Source organism: Scleropages formosus, chromosome 4 (assembly GCF_900964775.1).
Source record: "Scleropages formosus chromosome 4, fSclFor1.1, whole genome shotgun sequence".
NCBI classification, from domain to species: domain Eukaryota; kingdom Metazoa; phylum Chordata; class Actinopteri; order Osteoglossiformes; family Osteoglossidae; genus Scleropages; species Scleropages formosus.
This window is the reverse complement of record NC_041809.1, coordinates 16,280,139-16,297,708: the sequence shown is the minus strand read 5'-3', so window position 1 is coordinate 16,297,708 and position 17,570 is coordinate 16,280,139. Positions and strand designations below refer to the sequence as shown.

At 40.0% G+C, this 17,570-nt stretch overlaps 1 protein-coding gene across 1 annotated transcript in view; it reads left to right on the top strand.

The window, feature by feature from the left end:
* cxadr (CXADR Ig-like cell adhesion molecule) overlaps positions 1 to 17,570 on the top strand; it is a 39,152-nt gene that overhangs the window by 15,814 nt on the left and 5,768 nt on the right. The window contains exon 2 of the mRNA XM_018755552.1: positions 12,565 to 12,734. Within this exon, the coding sequence (XP_018611068.1) occupies positions 12,565 to 12,734 (170 nt within the window). The remainder of the gene's footprint in view (positions 1 to 12,564; positions 12,735 to 17,570) is intronic.

Sequence of the window (17,570 nt, the reverse complement as noted above, 5' to 3'; positions counted from 1 at the left end):
AGTCAGTTTTGTGATGACTTTTAAACTGTGCTGGTATGAACGAGGTCCTTTAATCTTTAATTGAGCTTTACTTTTCAGGAAGAATGCTCTATGATATTCACACTATTGGTTCAAACTGACACACTGCACGGCACATTCAATAATTAAGGAGCGTCAGGAGATCTGGCCGGCCATCGTGTCGAGGGACAATGCACATGAGATGTGGCGCTTCCTTCTCAGTCAATTCTGATGGGGTGTTGTCTTTTTGGACTCTAATGAGAATTGTCTGTGTTCTCTGAATGGAGGATAGAGTGCTGTTGCCCCCCATTAGGCCTGTCTAAATGAAATTGCAGCCATCAGCAACAAGGCTCAGTATTTGATCAAAGGCTTATTGTGCCTCACAAAGGCTCTGGTCGGGGGTACAGAAGGGTCGGGGGGGTTTAGCTGTCAGCCATGCCTTTGTATATGGATGTGGGGGTTGTGTGGTATGATGAGGTGGGTTAAGGTCTGTCCTTTTCTTGTCTCCCAGAGGAAGTGCATACTTTCCTGTTGATTGTCAGCAGCCACACCAGCTCTGACAGGGTGATGTACAGCTCAACTCTGCCCTTTGCCATGTCCAGTCAGTGTGTCTCTTGCAGGCTTCATTTGTGGAGTGAAGCCTAGGATTTTCCACACCCTGACCTCTGTCTCAATTGACTGGAGTGCTCTCTTACATGCATCAAGTTTCTACCTTGATCTTTTTTTAAGTTAACTTCTTTCCATCTTAATGTCCTGCGACTGGAGAGTGGGTAGTGTTGCGTCAGGTTGTCAACTGCAGTTTTACAGCCGCAGATTAACACACTTATTGGCAGAAGAGGTCCATAACCCTCCAAATTTTTTGCTAGCAGGGTTAGCCCTGAAAGGTACTTTCAGTGGAGCGTTTTATAAGACCTGTTTTATTGATGTATATGAAATGGAGTCAAGTGTCTTCTGACTCGTACCGCGGCCTGCCGTAGGTTTGTCTGTCACCATTAGGTCCTTCAAACTCCAACTTTACCAATCGTTTTGGGTACATTTAGAGTTAGAATAACACAAACGCTGAAAGAAAAGGCACTTTATTTGTTCCAGCACCACCCCCATCTTTAATACTTTAACTGTGTAATGTGATCACCCATAATCCTGGTGCTTGCCTTTGCTGGACTTTTTGTTTTATGCAAGAGAAATAGTAGCAGGCATACAAAACCTCTGAATATTCAAGGGCAGAATATGTATCTAATTGTATCTTTCAATCCTCATCGTTTTCATCTCTGTTGTGGTTTTGCTGTTGTGATCCACATTATTTCTTTTGTTGCTGTGAATAGGAGTAGAGACTTTCACTCTCCTCCAGGTGAGGATTTGCTCAGTGACCTTTACATGTTATGATTTTTGTTAGCAGCTTGTCCAGAGCGGACCTCGAACTACCAGTCGACTATGACCCATCACCTCCCCCTGGATCTTGCTGTTTAGTTATTAATAATGAATTGGTTTGCTTTGCTTTTGTTTTCATTTGTTGCTTCGCTGAGCAAATGAACAGTTTCAGCTCCGACATTCTTCTACTCCATGTGTCCTGTGAACACAATAACACCCCATTTGCAACCTTTTAGAATGAGTACAGGAGGAGCTCATTTCCAGAAGTGTTGAGAAATCACAGCTGTTAATGTAGTGTCCTTGCCCTGCTGATCACCAAACCCGCATACCCTACATGTGCAGAATGACTGCCGGAAGTCCACTTCCACAGGGTGACTGTAGAAGTGAAGGAAGAGAATGGTGAACAGCTGCTGGAAGTCTGCAACACTGACAGATGAGAGAATCTGCATATTTTCAGCATGTCTTTTTATTGGGCTCTGACCCTATTTTAGCACTTTCAAAGGGTCTTCTAACACGAGGAACTAGGAGCATGCATGATAGGCTTGGTGCTACTTGGCACACACCCCTATCACCTGATCACAACACTTTCAGAGAGTTAAAGAAAATTGTAAATTTATTAAACAATATTTCAGCAATCTTCATGCTTTCCAATTTTACACTTTGTTTTTCTGTGTTTTAGCAGGCTGTGTATTGGCTCTCCAAATGATCTGTCCTAGACATTTTGACTGGATTTACTTTGCTCCAGCAGTCAGAGATGCCCCTGTGGTCATGAGAGAATGGGAGTTGTAATGTATTTGTATTGGGCATAAAGTAAAGGCCTACTATCATGTTATCGTGATATATCATATACAGTGACCTAAAAGATAGAATAATTATACATCCAGCCTTGCCTTAGGCTGTTTTGAAACTTTGGTCTTACTACAGCAAATGGAGTACACTGCTTTTTGCAGTGTCCTGCCCAGATGTCACCTGTTTTGTTAAGCCCCTTTTATCCTGGATCTTCTCCATCACCAAGCCAAACAGTGCATTTCTTTCTAGTATGGTATTTAAACCCAAGAAAAAGCTTGCTTTTGCAGTTGGCTGGGGCCATACTTGTAAAAAGATTCCCTTCTGTACACATGCAGCCAACAGAAGACCCATACGAATTCAACTCTAAAGAGCACCTTGTGATAAGGTCCAGTATTAACTTCTGACTCAGATGAAACCTGGTGTACATATATCTGTGTTTAAATACTTTAGCAATGGTCCGTGAAATGTGATTGTGACGTTGAGTGTATGTGGAAAGACTTGCGTTTATATTCTTCCAAAAGCAGTGGAACCAAGCTGACCAACCCTAGTTTGAAAACCGTAGCAGTGGGCCCTGAAATGTGATTATGATGTTGATGTGGGAGTTGGTGTGGAAAGGTCAGAACTTTACAAGAAGAGGCAAATGAAGCTCAGTTTTTGAGTGGTAGCCAAGTTGTTGCTTTGCAAGAAGGCGCATGAATGAAAATGTACGCTCAGCATGACAGCCTTTTCCATTTTGCTGTAAGTGCGTGCATTTTAAATGCGCATTAATTTCAATGAGACAGTATGTCTAATCGAGTGAGCCCTCCAATTCAGAAAGCTATTTAAAATTTTTGTGACCGTTTGAAAAGCAGCATTTATTTTTACATTTATTTAATGTACCCTTAAAATGCCTTTTCTGACAGCCGTTTGAAACCAAAGATTTTCCTGGCTTTGTAAAACAAGGATTCATGGATCATCATTTTAAAAGCATTTTAAAAACTTGAATATGCCCAACAGATGAGGAGCCTCTCACACATGGAGGAGCACAGTTCTTTGTGCAACTCAGTGTTCATTCTCACCTTTAGCCAATTCAGTATAAAGATACTCTGGAGATGCTCAGCTGTTTATGTACTCAATGTTGAATGAAATGCATTGTCTAAGTGCCATGATGGTTAATATAATTCTGTAAGACAGTTTGAAAAAAATTTAAGTAGCTTTTTAATTCCACAGAACATGTGTATTGATGCCTGTCAGCCTTTTCCACATGACACTAATAAAAACTTCATGTGGGTATTGTGTTGGCTTATAATAACAGACCCTCTGTTTCATGTCTGTCTGGTACTTTTGAAGCCTGTCTCTATCATCCAGTCGACTCCATAATTTACCCCCTCCCTCTGTGATTCCGTCTAGACTAGCGGGATCATCGTAAGCATGAAGGGTGATGCAACATGGCTCACAACACAAGTTACAGTGGCCACATCCCACCGTCTCAGCGCCAGTCCAGTTGTTCCCGTTTTTATTTTCGATAGGTTTTCTATTCACTTGACTCCTGCTGGTGGTTGGCTTGACCTCATCATTCGTAGCCCTATGAGCAGCATGTCATTCTTTTTTTTCTTTCCACAAATCCCATCTCTCTCTCTTTTTGTCTCCCTCTGACACACACTCTCTCGTGCACATTTTCAATAGGATCTGTTGCCAGGAGACGGGATTCTCTCCCTATTGTGTTGTGACATGGGGGTTTATAGGCATACCGGCCGGAGGCCAGGGCACTGATGGCAGTTTAATGGGTCCGTCATCTGAAAGGCCAGCAGAGCAACGCTGGTCCACCCTCAGACCGTGTTCCGTGCTGTGTAGTACCAAGGGGAAATTGAGAGGGAGATTGGACTGAGGGGCTACTGCCTGTGCACAGTGGCAGTGTTGCTGTGTAATCACCAGTCTGGAGACACTCCTAGAGGGGGATGTGCATGTCCTAGGAAGTTAATCTTCCTCCACAGCCCCCCTTCAGAGTCTGTAATTACCCATTTTCTCATCGTTTTCTGTTGGCTGGCAAAGAATCCCCCTACCACAAAGTATGGCCATTACTCTAAATTAAGTGTGAAAAGCACAGCTTATAGTCAGTGATTAGTGTGCAGGTTGGCTTAGTGGTTACTAAAATAAATGGTTGGTCGGGAGAGAAGGGAACTTTAAGGAGAAATCCGTTCCATCTCACTAGTTCCATGTCATTTTGTCTTGAGCTCACCGTTACCTGTAATGAGAGCAGAGCTGTGGTCTCTGCAGAGAGAGACTGTTATTTTCCACAGGAGTCCTTGCACTCTCCCTTGCCGTGTGTTTCCCCTCTGGCAGAGTTTGCATACAGCTGTCAGGTACTGTGCCTCCATTGGTACATGAACTCTATGACTCTAAGATGAGCTCATGACAACTACATTGCACTCAACAAAATTTAATTATCATTCAAATGTTTTCTTCGATTATATGTGAATTTGATTATGTTCCAATTAATTTGATGGAAGGATATGTTATTTCCACTTTGGTCAGATTAACTTCAGAGTAATTGTGATTTTATTTACCAGAGTGGTAGTTTGTTGTCATTATGAAAATGATTGTCTCCAATACATTTATTTAGATTAATGGTTTTAATACAGGCTGGAATCGGTACTGTCCACTTCTGCTTCTCTTTGCTGACCCAACTGTTTAGTGTAGGCTGGATTTGCTGGGCTTCAACTACATAACACAGTGACCTTGCTGTCACCTTAGTGTTTCCAGATAGTAATGTTTCTTCTAAATACAGGAAAAAAAAACTCACAGGGCTAGTTGACTTGGAACTATCTTAACTGGTTTTATTCATCTTGGGACTTGTGCTATGAAAGCACAATTCAGTTTTTTTTAAAAAAATTCTTTAAAATTCACTGTTTGATATGAACAAGACAAGGTGCAATTGAGATGGCAAGAATGCAGATGCTTGAAGTGACCCACATGTTTGGTTTAGTCCAGACTACATTTCTCATTAAAACACAGTATGTAAATTTGATTTAAATGGCCTTTTCTCTTTTTTCTTGTTTCGTTACTGTTTGAAATAAAGAATGGCGCCATTATTCTTGGAACAAGGTTAGGATTAAATTCCATGATGTAGCAGCCCATGGTGATGGATTTGCTCTTCGGGGGGGGGGGGGGGGTCAACAATTCACTACTGCCCCACATCTTGATGGTACATGTCCTTGCATTTACGATTACAGGGTATGCTTTTTTTTTTTTCCTCTTGCTGGTGGTCTGCACTGTTCTCAGGAGTTTGCATTTTCCGAAAAGGATATTAGTTTCGCCCAGGTTGAACACCCTCAGCAGGAATGAATAACATATGAAGCGTTAACTGTAATTAAAATTGAGGACTAGCCCTAACCATTCTTCCACTTGATTAAGGAACCTGAATTTCAGATTTTAAGGCATGCTAAATATGTGTCATGCTTCATATGTACCTTGTCTTTCACCCTGTGATGACGCATGTCCCCATGCTGGCCCGGTCTTAGGCACAATTGCCCAGATGATTATTTACTGTGCTGCAAATGCAGTATGAGTCACCAGGCCTGCTGGATTAAACAGAACCCTGCAGGTTTTGCTTGTTGGAACCTTAAACAAGAAAAATGGAGATTTTAATAAGTCACTGTGCTTTTTTACTGAGCAGAGTGATTTTCGATTTATTTTAATAGAGCGCTCTTCAAACACAGTGACACAGGGCGCTGAATAAAGCTCTAAGTAAGCCAACTTGCCACGGGGGAAAGGAACAAAAAACTCCCAATAGCCCCAATTTAGCTATATTTCTAAACTGAAAGAAACAGGACTTAATCATTGTAGCAACTCGAGACATGAATGACAGGTTTTATTCCGATAAAACACCCAAGTCCTTAACACAATCTGTATGTGTGAAGCTTAATCTATGAGTGGTAAAGACTGATGTGACTCAAGAGTTTCAGCACCACCACCCATCACAAGTACTTCTGTTTTACTGGCATTCAGAGATTTAGTAATCGATAACTTTATATTAGTAAAACAGTTTGCTGTTGACACAATAAGTGGTGGGTCATCAGTTTCAAACGAAATGTGTAACTAGGTGTCATTAGCGTATGAGTGAAAATTTCCATTATAAACTTACATTATCCGTACAAATATTGTCCAACGGTAACAGTGAGAACAATAATGCACCTAATATGGAGCCCTGAGGCACACCATATTCAACCATAGATGAGAGCAAGGGATGCTGTCATCACAATGTTGTACAAACTGTTTACAGTTAGGTAAATGCAAACTGAAACACTTCAGGACAGTGCCCCTTAGTCCAACCAGGGATTCAAGTCTACTGAGTAAGATACTATGGTCAAATGCAGCACTCTAGTCCAGTAACAACATGACTGAGGTATGATCAGCATCAGATTAGATTAAAAAATATCGTTAACAACGTGGGTCAGGGCCGTTTCAGTGATATGACCAAGGCGTAAATCAGACAAATTCAAAAACAGAATGATGATTAAGGTCCTTTACAATTTGAGAAGCTACAATCTTTCCTAAAATTTTGGATAAAAACAGGAGATTAAAGGGAGGTCTATTGGCAGTCCCTGGATTACGAATGAGTTCCTTTCCTAAATCTGTCTTTAAGTCGAATTTGTACGTAAGTCGGAGCACTTGGGTACAGTTTGTATCTAAAGTCAGTTAAATGTTTCTTAGTATATAATGTACCTTTCTGTGCTTAAACATTAAAGAAATGCTTCTAGATACACTAAAAAAATCTTTAACCTAATACATTAATAACAATGTTACTACAGTAGTTGGAGAGAGAGAATGTGTGTGTGTGGTATAAAAAACATTAAAGAAACTTTAATGCTTGCTTTTCCAGTGTTCGTTGGTGTTTCACCTTTTTCTGGACGCTTTATTATTTCCACTTTAGTTTCAGTTGTGATCGTTTTTATTGATGCATCACCATCACTTGCATCACATTTATGCTTTGGTGCGAGACACTTAACAGCCATGTGGTTCGTGTCATACTGAGTGGGCAGGAGACTGAGGTGTGTGTGGACCCAATTACGGGATCTTTATTGTCGGTACATAAGGGAGCAGGCGAGATTCATGGTTGGGGAAAGGGCGTGGGTCGGTCGATGCACAAACGTTGTTCTTGGGGTGAATCCGATGTCGTAGTCAAGGAGGCGGTGCAAGTGTTGGGAGCCGTGGATGTAAGGACCAGGAGCGAGGGATTGAGGAGAACGAAGGACTTGGAAGGATGGGTAGGTTGTCGCGGGTTCACTCTAAAGCGCTGGAGAGACTGGTTTCACAAATGAGATTCCACATCCAGGATGTGCGGGTGCGTTATCTTTATACAAAGCTGCTCTGATTTTGGGCAAGGGTGGATGTTCAGGGTGTGGTCGTGGGTGTGACAGTCTGACTGAAAAGAACAAAATCATAGTCCACCTCGGGCTCACGAGCCGATGAACTGCTGTAGACACGCAATGTTTTGATACGCGTTGTGAAGTAGCTCCCGTTTGTTGTTATAAACCATTGTATTTATACACACACACACACACACACACACACACACACACACACACACACACACTGCCTGAAACTGCTCATCCCAAGTGGGGTCACAGCATACCGGAGCCTGACACACCCAGGATGGGACGCCAGTTCGCGGCAAGGCATCCCAAGCAGGACTTGAACCCCAGACCCGCCAGAGAGCAGGACCCAGCCAAACCCACTGCACCACCATGCCCCCCCCCCCCATCCACTGCATTTAACTTTTTACAATATATATAACTTAATTTTTAATATAATAGGCTTTACCGGGGGGGTTGGTTCGTAAATACAGGCTGTATGTAAGTTGTAAGTCTTTCAGAACCTAGGGACTGCCTGTATCATTAGTTTGGCTGTTACCATCAAGATTTGATTTCTTTAATAATGGTCTTATAATGGCAACTTTAAAAGCATTTGGAACACAACCATTAAGTAAAGTATTAATGATAGGCTCCACAAGAACTGAAATTGCAGCTTTAAGTAATTTTGTGTGGATTGTGTCTAAAGGACAGAGTACATTTCATTGAGCAAATTAGTGTAGTAATTTCCTCCATGGTAATTAAATTGCTGCTGCTTAAGCTGTGTGAACAACAAGGGTTGACTTTTTTAACCTAAAAATAGAACTTTTATTTTAAATCAGTTTATCTGAATCCGATTTTTTTTTTAAAAATCTTAGAGCATTCTCTGCAGCCCTATTTATTTTAATAAGTCTTACTAAAGTATTTTTCATCCTCAAAATGTTTGAAATTGTTTAAACTTGCTAAATTTTAATTGTTAAAAGTGATGTGATTGATGCGGAATCTATGGCTGCTGTCACCCAGCTTCTTTTTGCCTCCGTACGCATAGAGCATGTTTTTAGAACATATGGACTTGTCCAGTCTAAACTTAGCAGCAGGACTGACACACAAAAAATGTGGCGAACTTGTTTCTTTTCAAGGCCCAAAACAAGAACATTGAGTTGGGTGAGCCGTAAGTAACCTGTACTTCTACTAAAACTATTGGTGTCTGTGAATGAAGGACTACAATATCATACTATAAAACTTGTGGTGCAGTTTCATTTTGGACATGTTTTTTGATGTTACAAGCTGTTTAAAGCTGACTTGGGTATTAAACACTGTGGTTTAATTATCCTAGAGTCCTTGTCATTGAATTCATCCATTTATTCATTGAAATACTTTGTACTGATATTTTTCTGTAATTTAAAGCTATTTTCAAGTGCTTTAAGATGTTACCAAATAAACCTTCTAAGATTTGATGAAAAAGAAATATATTTTTGGGGGAAAATATCAGTGAACTTGATTTAAATCGACTAAAGTTTGTTTACATCAACCAAACCTGTGGACAACATATAATATCAAGCCAGAACACCTTACGCTGACTAGGACCAGAGCAGAGTCTGTGAGTGATGCCCGATATCCTGTAATTCACCATTAAACGACAAATTCATCATTAGAATTATAGTTTAATCTAGGTGTGTACCTGTCAAGTAAACGATGCTGTTAAACAGAAAATGGGGATTATTTTGATTTTCATTAATTAACTTTGACTGATATTTGGATCTGGCATTAAAAAGTGCGTTTCTATTTTTTTAGACAATTAGACTATCTACATAATGTAAGCAATATAATTCCTTTGAGTTTACATTTCACATCTAGAGCTAGAACTTCAAATAAGGTAAAGTTAGCAAGATTTCTGAGACTTATTTGTAGTCATTTACTAAAAAGAAAGACTCCACCTCTATAACGTACAGAGCGGGATCTATAGAAATAATTACATCCATCTGTAGCTGCTTCAGTTAGCAGTCATGTTTGAGTCACTGGGCCAGGTTTTGGTAAAGAATTCGGTCTTCTAACTTAGTCTAAAATGTTCTCGTTAAATGTCTGCTCATTAACTAATAAAGCTGCTTTAATACCATTTGGCAGCAGTGGTAAAGTGTTTTTTTTATTTATTAAATGTATATAGGTTACAGGTGCAAGCACTCCTTTCGCTAAGCCTAGTTAAAGGCCATGGTCTTAAAGTATTTATTTTTTGGCTATAATTACTGATTTCATTTATAGTACTGTACTAAGGCCTGCACTGGACAAGGCACAAGAAACTCCATCACAATAACTGACTACTAGTACCAGAATGAGTAACAGACCCTTCAACTCAAAAAGGAGCTAAAGGAGATGACCCACAGCTGATAACTTTCTTTAACTTTCAGACCAAGTTCTGGTACAGTACAAAAGAACCCCTCCAGTTAGGGTGTACACCATCACACCTGAAAAACCTGGACCTTTCTCAGAGATCATCACAGTTGTTAATGAAGGATATATGATGAGATGGACACCACATCTCCAGCTACCTGTTAAAGGGCACCAGTCTCGGTAAAAGAGCAGTCACTATCAGATAGTGACACTTCCTTCTAGCTTTATTACACATGGAACTAAAGCGGCTCTTTAACGCCTCAGATTGCTGGTAACAAATATGTTTACTGCCGAAATGCACCATCAGAGTGGACACCTCATTATCAGACACACAACTTGCACAAGGCTTGATGTCGGACACATGGACATGTGGGATATGCTTCACTTTTACACTTTAATTTCCATGCTCTTGAACCTGAACATTCCGTACCATCAGATCAGTTAGCATATTGTTTATCATTTCCAAGCTCAGCAGGTGAACTGCCATGCTCCCAATATCTATTATGAGTTGTGACAGGAGAACTAGAACCAGGAACTCGGCCTAAGCTTAGCTTTACTCGACTTCCTCCTCACAGTAACCCAGTCGCCATAAGAGAAGTCCGGGGCCTGCAAGGAGCCACGGTGATACACCGGGGCGGGGGGCATCAGGAAACCGAGTTCAACCACCTCTCCAGCTCACTAAGTCTGCGGGCTGCACTCTTCTAAATCTCTAAATCGCAGACTTTTTTGCACCAGGTCACTACTTGCTAACAGTTTTGAACATGTAAAATTATCAGCAATATCAGCAGGTGCAACTAAGCAATACATATTACACAACTAGCAACACAGATGAAATGTTCTGGATGGAACTTGGAAATAGGGATTCTATTCTTCTGCAGATGCTGTCTCCACTGACAGTGCTTGGCTGGCGGCTGCAGTTCAGTGGACGCCCTGCCTCATGCTGATTTATTGAAGTACAGTGCATTACATTGTTTTGCGACTCTGGTTTGTTAGGGTATGTAGTCACACTGGATGTTTGCGAACAAATGGCTTTTTAATGTAGCGATGCGTTGGCCTGCCTTTGTATGAACATATTGTGTCTGGGAGTGCAGATGGGAACTGGCATGACAGGTGCACAGGTGATTCAGACAGTTTTGTTCATCTGTGCATAGGATACCTACTTCAGTTGAGCATATAAACTGAGGCAGAGCAAGTCACTGTACTAAGAAGGCATGAATCTCCCTCCAGTTTGTTTGCTATTAAAATGTGTGTTTTCCTTCTGCCACAATCTGTCATGACAATCCCATACTTTGTTGATTATGAGACTGCCACTTAGTTTTGTCCACTTGTTTCCTTATTTTTATAAATCTTTTCCTAGGGCCTATATGGCTTCATAGTGGATATTATTTTTATTCTATATATTTTTATTATATATCTATATTTACACTTATTTATATTTTAAGAACTGTAAAACAGCACCTGAGGATGTTTCTTTAATGTCATTTTACAGGATTCATTTTTGTGCCTGTGATACTGATTGTACTCCAGTCCAACACTCTTACTTAAGGGTTGTGCTGACCGTCACACATACCACATGATGTGAATGGACTACATAAATATAAATGGGCAGGGTATATCAATTTTATATACAGCTATCTGTGTAGTGTATACTGGGAAAAAAGTTGTCCTCAACTAATTGTATTTGTTGTATCATGTGTCTGCCTCTATGTCTTTGGGGAAATGCACTTTTATCTACTCTGAATTCTATGATACTTTGGAGGAAAATATCTGCTATGTAAATAAATATTTAATGGATGCATGCTTATTGCTGTTATTTGCTATATAGCTTGTGGAGTATTTTGATCCATAGGGTTTCATAACCTCTTTTCCTTGATTATAATTAGAAATAAGTCAAGCAAAAAAAATCAGAGCTTGATGTCGAAAGGGTTCATTTGGATGATGGTGTTGCCGATAAGTACATCTCAGAATAGGCCACAGTGCATTAATGCAAGCCTCTTGCAAAAATGTCAGAACAGTTACATTTCTTAAATGTTTAATTAGTATGGGGACAGTTCATTTAAAAATAAAAAGGGCTTTGCAAGTCTGGATGCAAATTTTTGGCGCTGAGATTCCGCAATAATAGAATAAATCTCATATACTTTGCAGATATTTACACTGAGGATTTTACAAGGTTTCTATGAGAATATTGGTCTGGGTCTCTATCTTTTGAATAGAAATGTATTAATGGTGTTTTGCATGTTTGTAGTTCTGATTAATTTGGCTGATGGAATGTATTGTCTGATTAATGAACAGGATATATAGAGTTGCTGAAGGAAATGGTTAGTTTAATCTAAGCCTATGAAATAGACACAAATGTATCACAATTGATGCTGCATCATATGAATGCTATGCCCAGACCTCATATTGCAGTCTGGAAAAAAATTCCATCAAGAAGTTTAATATTTTCACCTATTTCCAATGAATTACATCAGTCCTGCCTCAGTGAGTAATGGCCAACCCTGGAAATAAACTTGAAAAACATCTATTCAGTGCTCCCTCTTAACTCCATGACATAGGTTCAGTAGTTGCCTATGGAGTTGTAGGAGAAATGACTGATGCAGTATGAATGAAAACAGGTGATGAATGTTACCCAAGATATGCAGTTCATCTTTGAAGCAAAGGGATTGAAATGTGATTTCTGGTTTGTTTTTAGGCACAACATATGGGCTGGAAATAACGTCGACCGGACCCACGTCTATCGAAAAGGCCAGTGGAGAGACAGTCAAGATGGACTGCCAGTTCACGCTGGCGCCAGAAGACTCCGGGCCTCTGGACATCGAGTGGAACCTGCTTGCTTCTGACAATCAGAAGGAGGACGAAGTGGTCAGTATATGTGTGTGCGCACGTGCTCGTGTGTGTTCTGCTGGAGGGGTTGTTTAAATATGTTTTTCAATCAGATATAAGATATACACTTTTGTTCCGTATCCTGTACAATAACAGTGGCTGGTTTCTCTGCCACAAGGTAGCCATATCTCTTACTGTTTGGGACTCAGAGTTTTGGTGTCTAGCAGTGTTGCCAGGGTTTTTTTTTTTTTTTTTTTTTTTTTTTTATGTCTAGCAAGCACAAAAATTATTATTCTTCTGGTGATGTTGAAAACAAAAAGCAAAAGATAGGACCTTTAAATGAAGACAAAAATATAGCACAGCATTCCATTATTCTGCTAAAATTTTAACTTGAAAAATGTTTGAAATTGTTGGAAAAACATAACAAAGCCTGATTATACAGTGTAGGATTTGAGTTTACATGTCCTTATGGTTCTTTCAGTACAGTTTAAGGGGGACTTTTGGTTAACTAAGTCTACTTATGACAGGGTTGTACCATCGTAAGTTGAGGACTACCTGAACAGTTTTTCCAGAGGTCTGGTTTGATTTACACTTTTTTCTTCTTGATCCAAAATAGATATATATATATGTAAGGGGGGGGGAAAAATCATGTCCCACAATTCTGTATTTATCTTTCCACAAGTTTAGTTTATACCTTTTATGAACTGACTGAAAATAGACATAAATAATCCTTATAAGCCAGGTATAAATTACTTGAATTCTGGTATCTCCCTGGGTTTTAATGATCAAAATCTTACCCGCTGTGTTTTGCCTTCAGGTAACATGCGTAGATTAAATTTTAATGAATAAACAAACTGTGAATTATGTGATATGTTAACATTTTTTCTTTTAGCACTAAGTTCTAGATTGCAGTTCACATTTTGGTCACATTGGTGTTTTTGCACCTGTGTACTTGTGCAAAATATTTTGTGAACTCTCTAGAGCAGACCAGGGCATGACACGACCCCCGGGCCAAATGCGTCCTGATGAAAAGTCCCATTTGGCCCACAAGGCGAAAAGAAATTTTTTTACTGGTTGTATTATTGAAATCTTTCAACTGGTTTCTCCCTAAAATTAATTATGTGAGTTTTATTTTGAAATGTACATGTACACAATGTAAGCACATGTGATTGCACATCTGAAAGTGTTGTTTAATTACACCACTGCACTTCTATGACATTTGCACATGCAAGAAAGAGTGATAGCTAGGGTGCTATAATCTCCTGAGTCCTGGACCTTACAAAATGAGTGGCAAAAAGTGACAGGTTGATGCGAAGTGTAGGATATTTAATAGCAGTAATTTGCCCAGGTAAGCGGGAGTCGTTTGAAAAAATATTGCTTTTGATACGGACTGTAATGAGGCAGGTTGAGGAAATGGCAGCAAATCTGGAGCAGCAATTGAAAAGCCTTTCGGACAGTTTTACTTCTCTTTGGCCCTGGATGAAAGTTGCGATGTACGCGACACAGCCCAGCTTCTCATCTTCATACGAGAAAGAGCACAAAACTTTGAAATCACTGAGGAACTTGACTCTGTGCACCCACTGAAAGGCACAATGACTGGGAGAGACATGTTCACAGAGGTAAATTCATGCATACAATGCTTAGGACTAAAATGGGAAACATTAGCTGGTTTTACAACTGATGGAAGTGTGAATTTGACAGGAAAAAATATGGGTCTGTTGAAAAGGATGCAGGATAAAGTGTCTGAAATTAATTCAGAGCAGAAATTTATATTTTTACATTGCATTATTCATCAGGAGGTGCTTTATAAGTCACTACTAAAACTTACCTAAGTAGTTGATGTTGTGACCAAACTAACTTCATTAGGGCAAGGGCATTAAATCATAGGCAGTTTGCTTTTTTTTTTTTTTTTTTTTGTTGGAGGACCATGACTCTGAACACACAGACCTGCCCTATCACACAGCTATCAGATCATCGGCTCAGCTTGGGCAAAGTGCTGAAAAGAGTGTGGGACTTAAACTCAGATTCAGGAGTTTTGTGAAATGAAAGGAAATCCCTGAACTAAGCAATGATGACTGGTTGACTGATTTGGCTTTTGCTGATGATGTGACTGGCCTCATGAATGAACTGAACTTTAAATTACAAGACAAGGGACTTTTTGCAAATGAGATGTACACTGTGTGCTGACTAGTACACTTGTCTAGTAACTGATACCTGAGGAGGGGTAATTGTATCTCTAATCTTGTACAAATGTGTTATTGTTTTTGTTCAGAAAATGTATTTCCTTGAATGAGTACTGTAAAGTGGCAAAACGGTTACTGAAAGCCTAATGACAAAGTACATGTCACATATTGGTGCAATAAGCTAAGTAACCAGATTGTTTGACATGTTTTTGTAAGTAGAAATTTTTGTGTAATGTAGAATATAATATTTTCGATAACAGAGCTCACAAGATGTGTAGTATCTTCATGTGATTTCTGATGTGGCCCTCTGTTTAAAAAAAAAAAAAAAAAAAAAAAAACTTACCCCTGCTCTAGATGGTGGTGCAGTAGGTTGTGCTGCCACCTCAAGGCACCTAAGCTGTTTGACCTTAGGATCAAATCTGGTTCAGTCTGTCCAGACTTTACATGTTTTCTCTATATATGCATGGCTTTCCTCCTACGTTCTAAAGGCATAAAATTACATAGCTCCTGTTTCTGTGTGTGTGGCTGCCCTGCAGTGGATTGGCATCTTGTCCATGGTTTACCCCACCGAAAAAAACCTTGCGCCCAGTAATTTTGGCTCTGGATCACTCAGAGTATGTGTGAGTGATTGAACTGTGTAGATGCAGTTGCACACAAAATCAGTTAAACCAAATTTTGAACATCTGAAGTACTCTGGCTTCAGACAGACCACCTGTGTCCTAAAGCACACTGACATGGCTCAGGAGAGGGAATTTTAGTGGAATTTGGAGTTAGGGTTCTGCAGTACTGTGTGTGTGTGCGCACGCTCATGTGGTTGCATCTTAAATTTTACTGAATTAAACTGGCAAACAGCCTTAAAATATTAGCTAAAGTCGGTGCTCCTGTGATACCTGCAGTATGAACTGTTCACTTGAAACAGCAGTCTTCTTGCAGTAGAGATGCCAAGGTTAAAATCCCATAATGCATTACAGCCTGACTTGATGGTGCTGTGACCTGACACACTTGTTCTGTCAGTGCTCGTAGTGTTTTTAGTGCTGGGCAAAGGCAGACATTTACTCTGGTTTCTACCCTGTGAGCCCTGTAGCAGGGTGGTTTTCCAGTGAATACAGCTCTGTACCGTGGTGATGTCTCCAAGGGGGGTTTCTCAGGGGATGACCTTTGGCTTCCCAGGCTCACTACAGTGTATAATGTAAGGGCCTCAGCCTTATCTGCTGAAGCTGACTGCACCTCCGTTCCAGCCAGAATCATGCCATATACTTCTTATCTACATTACTTTCAGTGGGCTTACCTCATCAGTCAGTTGAGAAGTATCATATTTCCCTCTTTTCACAAAGAGATCATTGTTTGTTTTTTATCATCTCCAGATAGCTACAAAAACCTGCGGTTGAAAATGGTGTGTAAAGTCAGAAAAGGAAGTTTTAGTTTCACTCTTCTCCAAAAAAATAGATTTATAATAAATCCAGCCAACATTCATAAAGATTAGCCAGGTTTGTGAGACCTCCATTCATCACTGCTCACTGGTTTCATGTAGAGGAAGCCATCCAAGAAGGATGAGCTGTGAGGGCAGTTGTGCAATGGATAGGGACGGTTGAGAGATAGCAGCTTTCTAGTGTGTCACAGTAACACACTGATGTGGTGATGTCATCTGCAGAACATGGGATGACAAATTTAGTGCGATTATGGGAAACATTCGGTGTCCGGGGGTAGCCGTGGAAGTGAAACCTTTTAGCCAACGTATCGACAGGTCTGAATTGCTGTCCAGGGCAGTGCTACAACGAATTACCCTGTGTGTGAATATACATGTGTTTTTATATCTGTAATTTGTTAAATGCCTGTATTGTCTAGTTGTTGCTATGCAGACATTTAACCATGGACTGAATGGTGCATAGCACATTATCTGTAAACATGACACACTCTTAATTGGATTAGAAGAACCCAATTTATTTCAAATGGAGCATGTATAATTATCCCAATCTATTTATGAGATACAAAAGATTACTTTGCAGCTGGATCTCTCATGGTTGCTCGCCCAATCATTAGCATTTCTATTTCTTCAGTCCGAATTCACTGCACCTTTTGTTACTTGTAGTTGAGCATGTAACCACCTTTACAGCTGATATGCCATGTCTCAGGTCTGTATGCATTCTGGAATCAATATGCGTAAATGCGAAATGCACTTTCCTACACCCATCTCTTTGTCCTCGTTTTAAGCATGTGTATTTGCAGTTCCAGGGCTGTGCTCACCTTCTTTGCATCTCAAATGACAGGCTGCATCCACTGGCGATTTCACGTGACTACCCATGTTAACCCGAGAGCTCGTTCTGTTTATACGACAGGCACAGCTGCTGTTCTCATAGCACATTGTGCCCTTCATGTGTAGCATTTTTGTATCTAGCTGCTGCTTTACTCTGCTGTTGTTGCATGCATAGGTTTCCTCCAGGTAGATGTCACATATGTCCTAGATAATTGTCGTGAAATCACTTTATTCTTTTGTCCTCTTTATTTTTCTATACTTTTTAAAATTTTTCTTTCACCTTTTCATTATCTGAGTAAAGGGCCTACTCTGTGTTTGCATACCATTGCACTTAGTAAAAGCATTGACTATGAGTGAAATGCAATTGTCTTTGCAGGGCATGAGGTCTTTTCATTTCCTTTTTGCCGTTTTCTCCTTTTTATTACTTCAGAATTTTTT